The 18998-nt window shown below is 45.4% G+C and overlaps 1 protein-coding gene across 1 annotated transcript in view; it reads left to right on the top strand.

Moving 5' to 3' along the window:
* RDH16 (retinol dehydrogenase 16) overlaps positions 1–18998 on the top strand; it is a 48091-nt gene that overhangs the window by 4358 nt on the left and 24735 nt on the right. Inside the window, exon 2 of the mRNA XM_002823411.5 lies at positions 10265–10497. Coding sequence (XP_002823457.4) covers positions 10439–10497 — 59 coding nt within the window. The 5' untranslated portion in view covers positions 10265–10438. The remainder of the gene's footprint in view (positions 1–10264; positions 10498–18998) is intronic.

The following is an 18998-nucleotide window of genomic DNA, read 5'->3' as shown; positions in this document are numbered from 1 at the left end:
ATTGTCCTTCCCATATGGAGACATACCCCCTGCAGCCTCACCTCTGTCTGCTGCCTTCTCCCACTTACTCCTGTCATCCAATGTGTATTTGTAGAAAGAGGAAGTGATGGTGGTTCCTTCTGGCAGAGGCTCAGAGGGAAAGCTCCTCCCTCAGGAAGAAATAAGTGATAGCTCTGCAATTTTCATGTGGGGCTTTTTTAGGGGATGGGGGTTGCAGCTGGAAAGAGAGAGACTGGGAGGAAGAGAAAGAGGGAGGAGCGGGAGGCCAGGCTCCTCGCCAACCTGGGCAAAAGGAGCAGGCCAGCAGCTTTGCCCTATGCAGCAGGAACAGCAGCAGTGAAACAATTCCTGGAAATTTACTCTTTTTCCTCCCCACCCCACTTTTTTCCCCAAAAAAAGTGTAGATAAGATTTTGCGATCAACAATCAGAAAGGAAGGAAGGTACCAGGGAGGAGGTATTGGGAGGCAGAGATAAAGGCAGACAACTTCCCAGGGTTGGGTTAGGCAAAGGGCTGTGCTTGGACCCTGGCAGAAGGGATGAGGCAGGCTGTCCCAGGGATCAACCCACATGCCTGGCTTATGGGGTGGAGGCAGGTGCTTTGTGGACAGGTTAAGGCTGAGGGATTTGGTAGTGATTGCACTCGCATCCACAGTGTGAACTTCCAGAAGGCCACTGAGTCAGGAAGCCAAGTCTAGTCGTGGAGGTTGCTCTGCCCTCCTGCCACCAGCTTCCCCAAGCTAGAGAGGAATCTGGTTTGCCCAGAAGTACCAGATTAGGAGATTTCCAGGCTCCTCAAAGCCTGTGCCCCACTCCCCTGTCCTTGGCTGTCTCTGCTTAGTTCTTCCCTGTTCACCGGCCCTTCACAAGACACTGTGGAGATAACACCAGTTTTTGAGTCAGACCTGTTTTTGACACTTTTTTCCACCACTTGGTAGCTGTGTGATCTTGGGCAGGTCACTTAACCTTTCTGAATCTCAGTTTCTTTTCTTTTGTTTTTTGTTTTTAAATATTTATTTGTACAGATTGATGTGGTACATGTGCAGTTTTGTTACATGCATAGGTTGCATGTTGGTCAAGCCAGGGCTTTTAGGGTATCCACCAGAAGAATAATATGCATTGTACCCATTGACTAGTTTCTCATCATCCACCCCTCTCCCATTCCCTCTTCCTTCCAAGTTTTCACTGTTTACCATTTCACTCTCCACATCCATGTGTACACATCTTTTAGCACTCACATATGAGTGAGAACATGCAATATTTGATTTTCTGTGCCTCAATTGTTTTACTTAAAATAATGATCTCCAGTTCCATCCACATTGCTGCAAAAGACATAATTTCATTCCTTTTTATGGCCAAATAGTATTCCATTATATATATATATATATACCACATTTTCTTTATCCTTTTATTCGTTGATGGACACTTAGGTTGATTCCATGTCTTTGCTATTGTGAATAGGGCTGTGATAAACATACTAGTGCAGGTGTCTTTTTAATGTATTGATTTCTTCCCCTTTGAGTAAATACCCAGTAGTGGGATTGCTGGGTCGAATGGCAGTTCTACTTTTAGTTTTTTGAAAAATCTGCATACTGTTTTCCATAGAAGTTGTACTAGTTCACATTCCCACCAGCAATGTCTAAGAGTTCTCTTTGCTCCACATTCTTGCCAACATCTGTTTTTTTTTTTAATCTTTTTAATAATAGCCATTCTGACTGAGGTACAATGATATCGCGTCATGGTTTTTATTTGCATTTCTCTGATGATTAGTGATGTTGAGCATTTTTTCATATCTCTGTTGGCCATTTGAAAAATGTCTTTTGAAAAATGTCTATTCTTGTCATTTGCCCACATTTTAGTGGGATTATTTGTGTTTTTTTTTTTCTTGCTTGAGTTCTTTGTATATTTTGGATATCTCCCCTGTCAGATGAATAGTTTACAAATATTTTCTCCAGTTCTGCGGGTGGTTCATTCTGTTGCTTATTTCTTCTGTTGTGCAGAGCTTTTTAGTTTAATTAAGTCCCATTTGTTTATTTTTGTTTTTGTTGCCTGTGCTTCTGAGATCTTAGTCATAAATTCTTTGCCTAGTCCAATGTCCAGGAGACTTTTCCTTATACTAGATACTAGATTTTTCCCGCAATACTAGATTTTCTTCTAATAATTTAATAATAGTTTTGGGTCTTATATGTAAGTCTTTAATCCATCTTGAGTTGATTTTTGTGTCTGGTGAGAGATAGGAGTTTAATGTCAGTTTCTTAATATGTAAAGTGAGGATAATGATGCTTCCCTTACAGGTTATTATATGGGATACATGAGATAATATATACAAGCATGCCCTTTTTCCACTTCATGGGGATAAGGAAAAAGGAATACCATCTTGTGGAATTGACATTGAGAGACTGCTTTAGTCCTATTACCACTAGCCATTTTTTTCCTCTCTGAATTAGATCAACATGAGCCTCCTCTTTTATTTGGCTGTCTTGGGTTGTGTTTTTTACATAGAAGGGTGGGAACATTCCCAAATGTTACTATGAATTACCACAGAGAGATGTAGTAACAGCTAATGTTTATCCAATACGCACCATTGGCCAGACACAGTTGTAAGGGGCTTTATCCATATCACCTCATTTAATCCTCATAACAACTTCATGAGTGGGTACTACCATCGACAAGGAAACCGAAGCACAGAAACTTTAAATAACTTGCCCCAGTCACACAGCTAGTAGGTCAATAAGCCCATATTACAAGGATTCTTGAGCTGGATTCCATGCAGCTAATGGTTTTAGGTGTGAACTCTATGAAAAGTATAAGCAAGTTTTTGATTGTTGTGTTATGTGCATTTTTGTGGGGGCTTATAACCTTCCTTAGATTCTTGAAGGGGCCCATGATGTCCAAAAGCTTAAAAAAAAAATGACCCTTGGAGAGCTTCTCCTAGACTGGGGTCAGGATAAAAAAAGCAATGTTGGGTATCCACTTGTGTGGAGCTGACTCAGCCCTGGGAATTCTAGGAAATTCCTTGCATGAGGAAGGAGGTGTCTCCTTCATGAAGGCTGAGGGATTTGTAGGATGATCTCGGAGGGATTTGAAAAGGGGAAAGTGAATGTCTTTGCTTCCCATTCCCTATCTTTCACGAGATGAAGGACAACAGTTTCCTCTGTGATTTCCCAAGTGTGAGAAGGGAGGGTGTGACATCAGTCTAAGGAAGAGGAAGCTTGAAAAGACTGATAAGAGACTGGAAGGGCCCCAGGTACTATTAATATCCCTCTGCCGCCTACAGCACCAGCAACCTCCCCGAATGCCTCCCCGCTTCCCCCTTCCTTTGGTCTCCTATCTCTCCCAGCTTCTGTTTCTCCCTCACTCTCCCATCTCCTGATCTGCACCCCTCCCCCAGCCTCTCTGTAGATACGGTTAAGTCTCTTGTTGATTCCAGATTTCTTCCGTTTCTGTTAACTTTTGTTGAGCACCTAATGTATGCTGGTCAGAAATTCTCCAGTGCTTCCCAAGACCCCATCTTTCTAAGTTTTCACCATTTTAATAAAGGCATATAGATTCTTAGACGCTCTGAAATTGGAGTTGGGAGGACTTGACAAAGTCATCTTGATTCTCCTCCCTCGTTATAAAGATGAGAAAAATGGAGGCTTTAGGAAATCTCATATTGTCGCATGATGTAAGAAATAGTGATGAAAATGGAAAGCCAAGCCAGATGTTGCAGTGTCAGCTACCTCAACATTCATTCATCTCTGCTAGAAGCTAGCACTGCCCGGGTTGGAAATACAAAAATGACTGGACTCAGTCTCGGAGCCCTCAAGGGGCTCTGAGTCTGTCAAACCTCTAGTACGCAGCACACTCAAGGCACCATCCATGTTGCTTAATTAACACTAGTCCAGTCTCTTACCAGCCAGCAGTCTTGCTGTTTCCCTCCTTCTTGGAGGATCCGTGCTGGGAGATATAGGGGCTCCCTGATGCTGGCGGCCACTGGGATGAGCTGAAGAGCCTTGGCAGATCCCAGGCCCATGCCCACGTCGTGACTGCAGGGCTAGAGAAGAACCACCAGGGGGCGTGCGGCTCTTTGCTAGCCTCTGGTTTCTGCAGGAAACCTCTCCTTCCCCCTCCCAGTCCATCTCCACTTCTTCAATTAGGGGACAGAAATTTGGCAAACATGGACAGTGGCAGAGACGCCCAGTGCAAAGAAACCCTGGATTATTCTGTCCCACCCCTACTCCCCCAGCTCCCTGCCCCTCTACATCCTGCCCACCAGTTATGAAATAAGTTTCCTCGACCTCACCTGGAGGGACCTTCCATGGACAGCAGTGAGGTCCAGTCTGTACCCCTTTCTGTAGTCTCCTGAGGAGAAGATCCCTCCTGTCCATCAACACCCTGATACAAACTGAAGTAATACCTTTCCAGTTACTAGGGTTCATATCCTTCCCTGCTTGGGCAAGGTTTTGGACACACCATCCTCATTGTCCTTGTTTAAATGAGCAATGTTTTTAGCCTCTCAGTGTCTGAAGGGTCCAGATCCTGGATGTGGGCCCTGACAGGGGAGGGCAGAGGGCAGTGGAGCCAGCACCCAGGGCATATCAGGAGGTGAGCGGGTGAGCCCTGTGACACCTGCATAAGTCATTCCATTCCCCCTCCCAGCAGCCCTGGGTACTTCCTTCCTGTGGGTTCCAAGGCTCCATTCCCTTCTTTTCCCTTTCTTTACCTGTGAGGTTGGACTCCCCCTGTGGGTCTTCCACTTCTTTCTGCCCCAGAAAACTACTGTAGCAGGAGGGGACCTGCTCTTGTTCACTCTTTTGCCTTCTCCTTCTCATCCTAGAGAGTCTGATCGTGCCCTACTTTTCTGGGGAGTGATTGATTCTGGATGCTGAGTGGGATGAGGAAACTCAGGCTCAGAGCAGGATTTCCACTGAATGTGCCTGGAAACCATGTGTAGCTTCCCAGTAAAGTCTGTTTTCTGGGAGACCATGGTCCAGGAGTGTTGGTATACAATGTGTGTTAGGCCGTTCTTGTGTTGCTATAATAAATACCTGAGACTGGGTAATTTATAAAGAAAACAGGTTTAATTGGCTCACGGTTCTGCAGGCTGTACAAGCATGCATCTGCTTGGCTGCTGGTGAGGCATCAGGAAGCTTATAATCACGGCAGAAGGCAATGGGGGAGCTGATTTGTCACATGGCGAGTGGGAGCAAGAGAGAGAGAGCTGGGGAGGTGCCACACTTTTAAACAACCAGATCCCATCACAATTCATTCCAGTGTCTCCAGGACAGCATCAAGCCATGAGGGATCCACTACCATGACCCAACACCTCTCACCAGCCCCTACCTCCAATATTGGAGACTGCATTTCAACATGCAATTTTGGTGGCACAAATATCCAAACCATATCACAAGATATGTAGAGACAAGTTCTGACCCTTGTTTGTAGATCAGAGTGGTGTGGGTCATGGTGTGTGTGTGTGGGCCCCTGTATGGACACCTGTGTGTACACCTGAGTAGGCACAGCAAGACAGAGAGGCATTGGTGGACTAGGGAAGCATTGCTGAGTAGTGATAACTACTCACTGGGCAGGACTTCGGGTTTGCACCTGCAAAGGCAGTTGAAAGAGCAGAGAGATGAAGCCAGGATAAAAAATGGTGCAGAAAGACAGTGATCAGGGAGGAAAGTGAGGACTTTCTGCCAAAATGCCTGAGGGCTTCCCTGCCTACCTCAGCCCTCTGTGTTCTTAAGTCCTCCTGTCTGAACAGAGGCCAGACTCTCACTTCACCCCAGCCCGTCTGGGTCTGTCCTCTGCAAAGCCATGTGTCTCTACCTGGCGGTCCTCCTGGGCCTGTACTACCTTCTGCACTGGTACCGGGAGAGGCAGGTGGTGAGCCACCTGAGAGACAAGTACGTGTTCATCATGAGCTGTCACTCATGCTTCAGGAACCTACTGTCCAGACAACTGGATGCACGAGGCTTGCGGGAGCTGCATGTAGGACAGAGAAGGAGACCAAGCAGCTGAGGGGCCAGACTTCAGACAGGCTGGAGACAGTGACCATGGACATCACCAAGACAGAGAGCATTGCTGCAGCTGCCCAGTGGGTGAAGGAGCGTGTGGGGGACAGAGGGACCACCTCAATCCCTCCTAGTGCCTGTTTGTTTCTCCTCTCTCTGTGTCACTAGGGGAGACCTAGTGTCTGCTAACTGGGAATATTTCCAAGACTTTTATTTTTAGGGGCTCGAGCTTTCCATTTTCCAGAGCAGAAGTCCTAGAGTGGTTGTGGCTGGGCCCAGGGATGGAGGAGTCCAGCCTGTGGTTAGAGCCCAGTCTCTGGATAACGTTGGGTCCTGACAGTTGGCATGAGACCATCGGGGATGGGACCAGGCAGGATCCAGGCTTCTGATCTCAGAATGCAGAGGACAGCTCAGCATTCTCTTACTGGTTCCTTCACACTTGTCCCTGTTGAGGGCTTTAAGATTATCTCCACTTGATTCACAAGGACACTGGGGCTTGGAGAGCTGAAGGGACTTCACATCAAACACCGAGTGATGAATCCTGTTCGTTTTGGGGAAAGGGAGATCATTGATTGCTTTGTTCTGGTTGTAAATGGAAAACATGAAGAAATTGTAGAAGAGGATAAGGTTGGATAGATAGTAGGATAAGATAGGATTTCTCATTGGAGAAATCATAGAAGAGGATGAGAGTGAAACAACATTCCCCCTAATCCCAGCCTCCAGGGTTAATTTCCCTCTACTTTACACATTCTGGGGTCAGCATTTTCATCATCAAATTTCTTCCACAACATAACAATCAAGGTCTCCATATTCCAGCATGTGGAGAGGCCATAATTTATTAAAAGGATTCTATATTGTTGAATGCCGAAGTTTGTTACCCACTTTTCCTGGCATAAATAACATCTCAGTAATGATTCTCTACCAAGGTTTGTTGACAGGCTTAGCAGTGCTATTCAAGAAAAGTAAAACTATTGAATCAGAGAATCCTCATTCCTTCAAGTCCAGGAAAGGTTTCTGAGTATGGGAAGGGCTACCATTGCAGGCCTTATTGTTTTTCCAATATTCCTAGGGTCAATCTCTGTCTCCTGTACCCCCCAGCCCTCAGCCACTCACACCCCTGCCCCTGCTGGCCTGGAGTCCGTAGTTCTGTAGCTCTGACTACTCCAGATCTTTCATGCTATTAGTTTGCTCCCCTATGTCTTCTGTAGAATCTTCCCCAAAGCTTGCTGGACCCTATGGGGATAGGGCAGACATAGGCTTGTGGGATCATGGTGGGAGAGGGTGGTACTTCCTGGGGCAGAGAGTACAGTCTGGACACCTGTGTGGCATGAGACTTCTTTCCCTCTTCTCCTCCTGCTCTTGCTATTCAGTCCACAGTGAGCTTTGGGATTCCCAGGTACACTAGGTGACCTTTTCTTCCAGGACAGATATTGCCTTGACATTGATGCAGGTTGAAGCACAGCTTGTCCCCTGATGCCCAGTGCAGGCCTGCTCTCTAACTTCCCCCAGTCTTAGGATTTAAGTGTATCTCTCCTAACCAGGATGCAGAAAGTAATTACTCATGTGTTTTTCTTATTCTTTCCTTTCCTTTTTCTTTTTGTCTTCTGTCCTTTCCCCTTGGTTTCTCTGTCTTAGCCCATTCCTGTCTTCCTATTTCCTGTCTCTGTCTCTCTTCCCTGGAGAGATATTTGTTGGGCCCTCATTCTGTTTTCTCAAGTTCTGTCCATGCACTTCACAGCATTGGCTTTACTGCATGCTGGGTGCCAGGCACTAGGAGCAGAGATGGGAAGGACCACCCCTCACCCCCAATACCTTGAAATGGGTGCAAACCTTGAAACTCTGAAGCCACCCCATCCTGATTTCCTCTCCTCCACTCCTTTCCCTTATTCTATGTAGCACACTTGTTGACTCAATAAACACATTGAACTGGAAAATGAACTTGCACCCTAACTATGTCCACCTGCACAAACACAACAGTGATGCTCTCATCTTCTGGCCGTCCCAGGACTCTGGGGCCTGGTGAATAACTCTGGCATCTGCCTGCCCTCCAGCTGCAATGAGTGGTTGATGGAACAGGACTTTGTGACTATACTGGACATGAACCTGTTGGGGGTGATTGATGTGACTCTGAGCCTGCCACCCTAATGAGGAAGGCCAGGGGCTGCGTGGTCAACCTCTCCAGCATCGCGGGCCGGGTTTCACTTTTTGGTGCAGGCTACTGCATCTCCAAGTACAGCGTGGAGACCTTCTCCGACTCCCTCTGGTATTGGCCTGGGACAGGGCCCTCCCTCGTCCCCCTGCACCTGTTCTTCTGTGGGAGCCATTTGCAGTAGTTTTATGTAATCATAGCCTTAGAGGCCCCCTATTGAGATCCCTCTCTCTCATCCTGTGTGTGCTGTTGCCCTTATGGATTTAGCCAGCCACTTGTTGGGAACAGCTTCTCCATGTTCTGGGGAGGGAGGGGCTGCAGACCAAACAGTTCCTGTAACTCACCTTTGACCCTGTTGAGGGGGTCCCATAGGCAGAAAATGTCTGAAGCAGACTGGAACTGGCATATTTGGCTCCAGAGCCCAGGCTGAAGCCACTGTGACATGCAGTTGCAGGGAGCCTAGGAGACATGGGGAGAGCATCTTAGTCCATACAACAGACTCTTTAGGCCCTTGGATGAGTGCCCAATAAACTCAGCCCAGGAAAACAGCAAGGTTTTGGCCCTGCCCTAAAAGCTCTGACACCTGAGAGAGGAGCAAGAGAGCTAGAATGTTTGTTGCCAGTTCTCATAGGGGTTGTGACCCAGTCAGCCCTGGTGGCCATGGTAGCCACCTGAGTTGGGGAAGTTCCTGGAGATGGGGTCTAAGCTGGAGATTGAGAATCCCCACCTGGCAGCCTTGAACAGAAATGGGGGAATGACTTTTGTCTTCAGCCCAGGCCTAGGGGGAGCCTCAGCCGCCTACCTGTGCTGTGGGGTCCTCATGAGGTGAAGCACAGGGCCAGGCCTATGGAGGGGGCTGGGCAGGTGGGTGCCTCTGGGCGCATGGAGTCCCTGGACAGGAGCTGTGCCTCATGCTGTTGGCAGTGGAACTCCCCAAAAAAGGATTTTCTCAGGAGAGCTCCTTGGACTAGTTGGCTTCTAGACACCCACTTACTGCAGGGAGCCCAGTGGCTGTGAGTGTGGGGAGCCAGACTGAAGGCAGAGGGACGCTCCTCAGAGGACAGCTGCCATCGCCCAGCTCAGAGGCCAGGGAGATTCCTGGGGTGGGAGAAGAAGGGAGGGGACTGAGGACTGCAGAGGAGGTAGAATGTGGGAATTCTGGTGATCCATTGGATGTGAGGGGCATAGGAGGTGATAGCACTGAGGTGCTGCCTTGCTCTTGAATTGGTAGGACTTAGGGCTACTAAGCTCCAGTATGTAAAATATGGAAACCCCAGAGAGAGGCAAGGCCACCATCATAATTGTTATCTGCTATCTGCTGCCCTTCCCAACTCTCCAAGCTTTCTTGCGTCTTCCACTGCCGTTGCACACTGGGTTTGTATTGGGTTTCTTTGTTTTCTGTATTTTGCCTCCCAAGATTTCTGAAGTCCTTGCCCTTCTGCATATCTGCCATGCAGGAGGAAGCTCTCCCACTTTGGAGTGAAGGTGTCTGTGATTGAACCTGGTCACTTCAAGACCAGTATGGCCAGCTCTGAGAGGCATTTACAGAACCTCAGGGAGCTGTCGGACTAGGCCAGCCCCGAGGTCAAGGAGACCTATGGGGAGAAGTTTCTGACACCCCATGAGTGAGCTGTGGACAGTGGGGACATAAGGAAATCCTTGTCTAGAAGTCTGGGTCCATCATTAGTACCTCCAACAGTATGAGAGTCTGTCCTCCAGATTCTGCCTCCCCAACAAAGTGAGGACATTTCGTCCATTTAGCTGTGTGTTCAACGGGTCACCTAAAAGAGGAATTCAAGCTCCTATAATTGAAACCACTGGCTAATCTGAACCTCTCATTATTTTAGAGATAGCTGATTTTCATGTTCTTAGGCTGTTAATAGAGATCTTCAATTTATGCAGCCCAGATATCTCAGGAAGAGAGGCAGAGGGGGCTTAGTGTGGAACAGGTTTTGCTGGAGTGAGGGTTGGGGCACTCCCTGGGGAATATAGGTGGATTAGACTTGAGGCATATCATTGAGGGGCCCAGGGATTCTTAGACACTCTCCTTCCAATTCAGAGCTCTAAATGGGAGGGGAGGGATGTGCTAGTACATTAAGGATCTTTTCTCATTCTGAACAGGCCTCAGAAAAGCACCTAGGAGCCTTTGGTCAAAATGCAGTACAAATCTATCATTGGTGACTGACTGCATGGAGCATGTGCTGACCGCCTGCCACCCCTGCACTTGCTACACAGCTGGCTGGGACACCAAGCTTCTCTACCTCCCTAGGACCTACATGCCTACCTTCCTAGTGGATGCCATGCTCCACTAGGTTCTCCAAGGCTGGCCAAGGCCCTGTGAAGCCAAGACTCAGGTGCATGTTTTCACGGATTTGGGGTATGCCATGAGGGGCGATGTATCATGGGGAGAGAAATAGGTTACCCCTGTCACAGAAATAGACCTAAGGACAAGCCAGCAAGGAGATGTCAATAAGGCACTGGCAGGCCCCAGGTCCCTTCCCTGGGGCAACTGAAGCCTCCTCCCCTCACCTGTGCCCTCTCTGTGGCCTTCAGTGACCGGCCCTTACTTTAAAGTCATTGCACTTTCCCTGTTGCCATCCCTCAAGGTCCCCCACCATATCCCAACACACCCCCTCCTCCAGTGGCAGGGAGTGAGAGTCATGTCTAGACTCATCTTTCTTGTTTTCCCTCCCTTTGTTGAGCCCTTGCTGTGTGCTGGAGAGAAATTCTCTTGAATTACCTAGTCCTCATCCTCAGTGTCTTCAGTGTTCTGATGATGTTGCAAGGGTGAACTCAACACAGAAAGCATTAGGAGAAAGGGATACAGATTCCTGGGCTCAGTACAAATTGTAGTTACAGGGTACCACCTCTGGTTTCTCATTTTACTGATTTCAGGTTAAAAGTCCAGGATATGGAGCCTTTAGAGAGCCCTGTGTCATTGAACAAATCGTGTTCAGTGTAAAAACAGATAGTGAGGTCAGATGTTGCAGAGCCGCTGAATTTAAAACACGAAATGAGGCTGGGTGTGGTAGCTGACACCTGTAATCCTAGCACTTTGGTAGGCCAAAGCGGGTGGATTGTCTGAGCTCAGGCATTCAAGACCAGCCTGGGCAACATGGCGAAACCCAGACTCTATCAGAAATGCAAAAATTAGCTGGGCATGTTGGTGCATGCCTGTGGTTCAGCTACTCAAAAGGTTGAGGTGGGAAGATCACTTGAGCCTGGGAGGCAGAGGTTGCAGTAAGCCAAGATGGCGCCACTGCACTCTAGCCTGGGTGGCAGAATGAGGCTCTGTCTCAAAAACAAACAAAGAAAAAAACCCCAAACAAACAAAAGACACGCAATGAGAAGAGGATGGAGAAAGATGGTGGAATAGAAGGCTTCACAAATCCTTCTCCACTCCCTACCCCACACCAGGACAACAAGTTAACAAGTATGTACACAGAAAAGAACACCTTCATAGAACGAACAATCAGGTGAGCACTCATTTTACCTGGTTTTAATTTCATATTGCTAAAAGAGGCACTGAAGAGATAGAAAAAAACAGTCATGAGTCATGGACACGGTCCCTCCCCAACCCCTGGCTTCAGAGGCGTGGTGCTGAGAGTGCCTCTGAGTGCTGGGGGAGGGAGAACACAGTAATTGTGAGGCACTGACCTCAGGGCTGTCCTGTTAGAGCAGAGAGGAAAACCACACCAAACTCAGCTGATGCCTGCCTGGGGAGGGAGCATTTAAACCACCCCTAGCCACAGGGGAATCGCTGATCCCAGCAGTCCTAACTTGAGTGCCCATGAACCTCACCACCAAGGGCTACGACATTCTGTGTCTCCAAGTAAACTTGAAAGGCAGTCTAGGTCATAAGGACCACAACTCCTAGGTGAGGCCTAGTGCAGAACTAGGCCCAGAGACAGTGGATTAGGGGGACACGTGACATACTGAGACACCAGCTGGGGCAGCCAAGGGAATGTCGGCATCACCCCTCCCCAACTCCAGTCTGCACAACATGAGGCTCCAAAGGAGACCCCTTTTTTCTACTTGAGCAGAGGAGAGGGAAGAGTGGGAAGGTTTTGTCTTGCATCTTGGATACCAGCTCAGCTACAGCAAGATAGGGCAGTGATCAGAGTCATGAGGCCCCTGTTTCAAGTCCTAGCTCCCGTATGACATTTCTAGACAGACCCTGGGCCAGAAGGGAGCCCACTGTCTTCAAGGAAAGGACCCAATGCTAGCAGCATTCATCACCTGCTATCTGAAGAGACCTTGGGCCCTGAATAACCAGTAATTCCTAGGTGCTAGTCAAGGGCCTTGGGTGAGCCTCTGAACCTTGATGGCTTCAGGTGAGACTCGGGGCATTCCTAGCTGTGTTATCTATGGAGAGAGACTCCTGCTTGAGAAAAGCAGAGGGAAAAGTAAAGGGGACTTTGTCTTACACCTTAGGTGCCGGCAAGGCCACGGTGGGGTAGAGCACCAAGTGAGCTATTATGGTTCTTGATCCTGGGACTTGACTCTTGGATGACATTTTCTGGACATACCCTGGGCCAGTGGGGAGCCTGCTGACCTGAAGGGTGAGTTCCAGGCCAGGCAGCATTCACCACAAGCTGATTTAAGAGATGTTGGGCCTTAAGGGAACATCGATGGTTGTTTGGCAGTACTCCTTGTGGCCTGGGGTGGTGGTGGCTGCAGGTTGAGGTTCCTCTGCCTTTGGAAAAGGAAGGGAAGAGTGGGAGGGACTGTGTCTTGTGGTTTGAGTGCCCACTCAGCTGCAATTTAGTAGAATACCAGGTACACTTCTAAGGTTTTTGACTCTAGTCCCTGACTCCTGCACAGCACTTCTGGACCCATATGGGGTATGGGGTACCTCACCATCCTGAAGGGAATGACACAGGCCTAACTGACTTTGCTACTTGCTAACTGTAGAGCCCTAGGGCCTTGAGCAAACATAGGTAGTAGCCAGGGACTGGGTACAGCAGGCCTTGGGTGAGACCCAGCACTGTACTGGCTTCAAGTCTGATGCAATGCAGTCATAGTGGTGGTGACACAGGGGTGCTTGTGTCCCTCCACCCCCAGCTTTAGATGGCTCAGAACAGAGAGAGAGATTCTGTATGTTTGCGAGAAAGTCAGGGAAGAGAATGAGACTGGTATTCCAGAGAATTCTCTCAGATCTTGTCCAAGACTACCAAGGTGGTACCTCTACCAGTCTGCAAGAACCACAGCATTACTAGGCATGGGGTGTCCCCTAAAGCAGATACAACTTGGATCACAACACCTAAGTATTTTCAAATATTTGGTAAGCCTTCCCAAGAATGACAGTTACAAATAAGCCCAGACAGTGAAGGCTACAATATATACCTAAATCTTCAATTCCCAGACACTGAAGAACATCTACTAACATCAGCACCATGAAGGAAAACTTGACCTCACCAAATGAACTAAATAAGGGACCAGGGACCAATCCTGGAGAAACAGATATGTGACCTTTCGGACAAAGAATTCAAAATAGCTGTGTTGAGGAAACTCAAAGAAATTCAAGATAACACAGAGAAGAAATTTAGAATTCTATCAGATAAATTTAACAAAAAGATTGAAATAGTTAAACAGTCAAGCAGAAATTCTGGAGCTGAAAAATGCAATTGGCATATTCAAGAATGTAGCAGAATTCTTTTTTTATTTTTATTTTTTATTTTGCTTTAAGTTCTGGGATATGTGTGCATAATGTGCAGGCTTGTTACATAGGTATACACGTGCCATGGCGGTTTGCTGCACGCATCAACCCATCATCAAGGTTTTAAGCCCCACATGCATTAGGTATTGTCCTAATGCTACCCCTCCCCTAGCCCCCCACCCCCTGACAGGCCATGATGTGTGATGTTTCCCTCTGTGTGTCCATGTGTTCTCATTGTTCAACTTCCACTTATGAGTGAGAATATGTGGTGTTTGGTTTTCTGTTCCTGTGTTAGTTTGCTGAGAATGATAGTTTCTAGTGTCATCCATGTCCCTGCAAAGGACATTAACTCATTCTTTTTTATGGCTGCATAGTTTTCCATGGTGTATATGTGCCACGTTTTCTTTTTCTTTTTTTTTTTTTTTTTTTGGAGGTGGAGTCTGGCTCTGTCACCCAGGCTGGAGTGCAGTGGCATGATCTCAGCTCACTGCAAGCTCTGCCTCCTGGGTTCATGCCATTCTCCTGCCTCAGCCTTCCAAGTAGCTGGGACTACAGGTGCCTGCCACCACGCCCGGCTAATTTTTTGTATTTTTAGTAGAGACAGGGTTTCACTGTGTTAGCCAGGATGGTCTCGATCTCCTGACCTCGTAATCCGCCCACCTCAGCCTCCCAAAGTGTTGGGTTTACAGGCAGGAGCCACTGCGCCTAGCCATGTGCCACATTTTCTTTATCCAGTCTATCACTGATGGACATTTGGGTGGTTCCAAGTTTTTGCTATTGTAAATAGTGCAGTAATAAACATACATGTGTATGTGTCTTTATAGTAGACTGATTTATAATCCTTTGGGTATATACCCAGTAATGGGATTGCAGATTCAAATGGTATTTTTCATTCCAGATCCTTGAGGAATCACCACACTGTCTTTTACAATGGTTGAACTAATTTACATTCCCACAAACAGTGTAAAAGCATTCCTATTTCTCCACATCCTCTCCAGCATCTGTTGTTTCCTTACTTTTTAATGATTGCCTAACTGGCATGAGATAGTATCACATTGTGGTTTTGATTTGCATTTCTCTAATGACCAGTGATGATGAGCTTTTTTTTGTATGTTTATTGGCTGCATAAATGTCTTCTTTTGAGAAGTGTCTGTTCACATCAGAGTTCTTTAACAGCAGAATTGATCAGTTAGAAGAGTTAGTGAGCTTGAAGACAGGCCAGTTGAAAATATATGGAGGAAATAAAAAAAAACCCCACACAAAACAATGAAGCATGCCCTCAGGATCTAGAAAATAAACTTAGAAGGGCAAATCTAAGAGTTATTGGCCTTAATGAGAAGGTAGAGAAAGGGATAGGGGTAGAAGGTTTATTCAAAGGGATAATAGCAGAGGACTTCCTAAACCTAGAGAAAGATATTAATATCCAAGTACAAGAAGGTAATGGAACACCAAGCAGATTTAACCCAAAGAAGACCACCTCAAGGCATTCAATAATCAAACTCCTAAAGGTCAAGGGTAAAGAAAAGACCCTAAAAGCAGCAAGAGGAAAGAAATAAATGAGTACAATGGAGCTCCAATATGTCTGGCAGCAGACTTTCCAGTGAAAACCTTACAGGCCAGGAGAGAGTGGCCTGATATATTTAAAGTGCTAAAGAAAAAAACTTCTACCCAATAATAGTGTATCTGGTGAAAATATCCTTAAAGCATGAAGGAAAAAGACTTTCTCAGACAAACAAAAGCTGAGGGATTTCATCAAGACCAGACCTGTTGTACAAGAAATGCTAAAGGGAGTACTTCAGTCAGAAAGAAAAGGACATTAATTAGCAATACATAATACGTGAAGGTACAGACCTCACCAGTAATTGTAAGTACATAGAAAAACACAGAATATTGTAACATTGTAACTGTGCTGTGTAAACTACTCTTATCCTAATTAGAAAGACTAAATGATGAAATGATAAAAAAAATAACTACAACAACTTTTTAAGACATAGTACCATATGAGATAAATAGAAACAATAAAAAGTTTAAAAGTCAGAGAATGAAGTTATGGTGCAGAGTTTTTATTAATTTTCTTTGTGCTTGTTTGTTTATTCAAATAGTGTTAAGTTATCAGGTTAAAATAATAAGTTATAAGACAGTATTTGCAAGCCTCATGGTTACCTCAAACCAAAAAACATACAATGGATACACAAAAGTAAAAAACAAGAAACAAAATCACAGCTCTAGAGAAAATCACCTTCACTAGAGGAAGACTAGAAGGAAAGAAAGAAGGTAAAGAAGATCATAAAACACCCAGAAGACAAATAACAAGATGGCAGGAGTAAGTCCTTACTTGTCAATAATGATATTGAATGTAAACTAAACTCTCCAATCAAAAGACATAGACTGAATGAATGGATGAAAAAACAAGAGCCATTGATCTGTTGCCTACAAGAGACACACTTCACCTATAAAGACATACACGGACTGAAAATAAGGGATGGAAAAAGATAAACTTCATGCCAATGGAAACCAAAAAGGAGCAAAAGTTTTATCACAGATAAAATAGGTTTCAAAACAAAAACGATAAGAAGAAAAGGTCTTCTTTCCAAGAAGGTCACTATATAATGGTAAATGGGGTCAATTCAGCAAGAGGATAGATATAGTAACCACTTTAAATACGTAATGTATGCTCCCAACACAGGAGCACCCATATATATATAAAGAGCATATTATTAGAGCTAAAGAGAGAGAGAAGCCTCAATGGAATAATAGTTGGAGACTTCTGCACTCCACTTTCAGCATTGGACAGATCTTTCAGACAAAAAAATCAACAAAGAAACATCAGACTTAATCTTCACAGTAGACCAAGTGAATCTAGCAGATATTTACAGAACATTTCATCCAATGGCTGCAGAATACACATTCTTTTCCTCAGCACATGGATCATTCTCAGTGATAGATCACATGTTAGATCATAATACAAATCTTAAAGTATTCAAAAAATTGAAATACTGTCAAGCATCTTCTCTGACCACGATAGAATAAAACTAGAAATGACAAGAATTTGGGAAAGTAAACAAATACATAAAAATTTTAAAGTATGCTTCTGAATGATCAGTGGGTCAATGAAGAAATTAAGAAGAAAATGGAAATTTTTTATTTTTATTTTTTATTATACTTTAAGTACTAGGGTACGTGTGCACAACGTGCAGGTTTGTTACATATGTATACGTGAGCCATGTTGGTATGCTGCACCCATTAACTCGTCATTTACATTAGGTATATCTCCCAATGGTATCCCTCCACCCTCCCCCCACCCCACGACAGGCCCTGGTGTGTGATGTTCCCCATCCTGTGTCCAAGTGTTCTCATTGTTCAATTACCACCTATGAGTGAGAAAACGCGGTGGTTGGTTTCCTGTCCTCGCAATAGTTTGCTCAGAATGATGGTTTCCATCTTCATCCATGTCCCTACATGGGACATGAACTCATCCTTTTTTATGGCTGCATAGTATTCCATGGTGTATATGTGCCACATTTTCTTAATCCAGTCTATCATTGATGGACATTTGGGTTGGTCCCAAGTCTTTGCTATTGTGAATAGTGCCACAATAAACATACGTGTGCATGTATCTTTATAGCAGCATGATTTGTAATCCACTGGGTATATACCCAGTAATGGGATGGCTGGGTCAAATGGTATTTCTAGTTCTAGATCCTTGAGGAATTGCCACACTATCTTCCATAACGGTTGAACTAGTTTACGGTCCCACCAACAGTGTAAAAGTGTTCCTATTTCTCCACATCCTCTTCAGCACCTGTTGTTTCCTGACTTTTTAATGATTGCCATTCTTTTCTTCTTTTTTTTTGAGATGGAGTCTCACTCTGTCACCCAGGCTGGAGTGCAGTGGCATGATCTCAGCTCACTGCAAGCTCTGCCTCCTGGGTTCATGCCATTCTCCTGCCTCAGCCTCCCGAGTAGCTGGGACTACAGGGGCCCGCCACCGCGCCCGGCTAATTTTTTGTGTTTTTAGTAGAGATGGGGTTTCACCGTGTTAGCCAGGATGGTCTCAATCTCCTGACCTTGTGATCCACCTGCTTTGGCCTCCCAAAGTGCTGAGATTACAGGCTTGAGCCACCATGCCTGGCCTTAATGATTGCCATTCTAACTGGTATGAGATGGTATCTCCTTGTGGTTTGATTTACATTTCTCTGATGGCCAGTGATGAGCATTTTTTATGTGTCTGTTGGCTGCATCAATGTCTTCTTTTGAGAAGTGTCTGTTCATATCCTTTGCCCACTTTTTGATGGGGTTGTTTGATATTTTCTTGTAAATTTGTTTAAGTTCTTTGTATATTCTGGATATTACCCCTTTGTCAGATGGGTAGATTGTAAAAATTTTCTTGCATTCTGTAGGTTGCCTGTTCACTCTGATGGTAGTTTCCTTTGCTGTGCAGAAGCTCTTTAGTTTAATTAGATCCCATTTGTCACTTTTGGCTTTTGTTGCCATTGCTTTTTGTGTTTTAGACATGAAGTCCTTGCCCATGCCTATGTGCTGAATGTTATTGCCTAGGTTTTCTTGTAGGATTTTTATGGTTTTAGGTCTAACATTTAAGTCTTTAATCCATCTTGAATTAATTTTTGTATAAGGTGTAAGGAAGGGATCCAGTTTCAGCTTTCTACATATGGCTAGCCAGTTTTCCCAGCACCATGTATTACATAGGGAATCATTTCCCCATTTCTTGTTTTTGTCAGGTTTGCCAAAGATCAGATGGTTGTAGATGTGTAGTATTACTTCTGAGGGCCCTGTTCTGTTCCATTGGTCTATATATTTGTTTTGGTACCAGTACCATGCTGTTTTGGTTACCGTAGCCTTGTAGTATAGTTTGAAGTCAGGTAGCATGATGCCTCCAGCTTTGTTCTTTTGGCTTAGGATTGTCTTGACAATGCGGGCTCTTTTTTGGTTCCACATGAACTTTAAAGTAGTTTTTTCCAATTCTGTGAAGAAAGTCTTTGGTAGCTTGATGGGGATGGCATTGAATCTATAAATTACCCTGGGCAGTATGGCCATTCTCACAATATTGATTTTTCCTATCCATGAACATGGAATGTCCTTCCATTTATTTGTGTCCTCTTTTATTTCATTGAGCAGTGGCTTGTAGTTCTCCTTGAAGAGGTCCTTCACATCCCTTGTAAGTTGGATTCCTAGGTA

Source organism: Pongo abelii, chromosome 10 (assembly GCF_028885655.2).
Source record: "Pongo abelii isolate AG06213 chromosome 10, NHGRI_mPonAbe1-v2.0_pri, whole genome shotgun sequence".
In the NCBI taxonomy this organism is placed as follows: domain Eukaryota; kingdom Metazoa; phylum Chordata; class Mammalia; order Primates; family Hominidae; genus Pongo; species Pongo abelii.
Note: the sequence above shows the minus strand (reverse complement) of the source record. Positions and strands in the feature narration are given on the sequence as shown.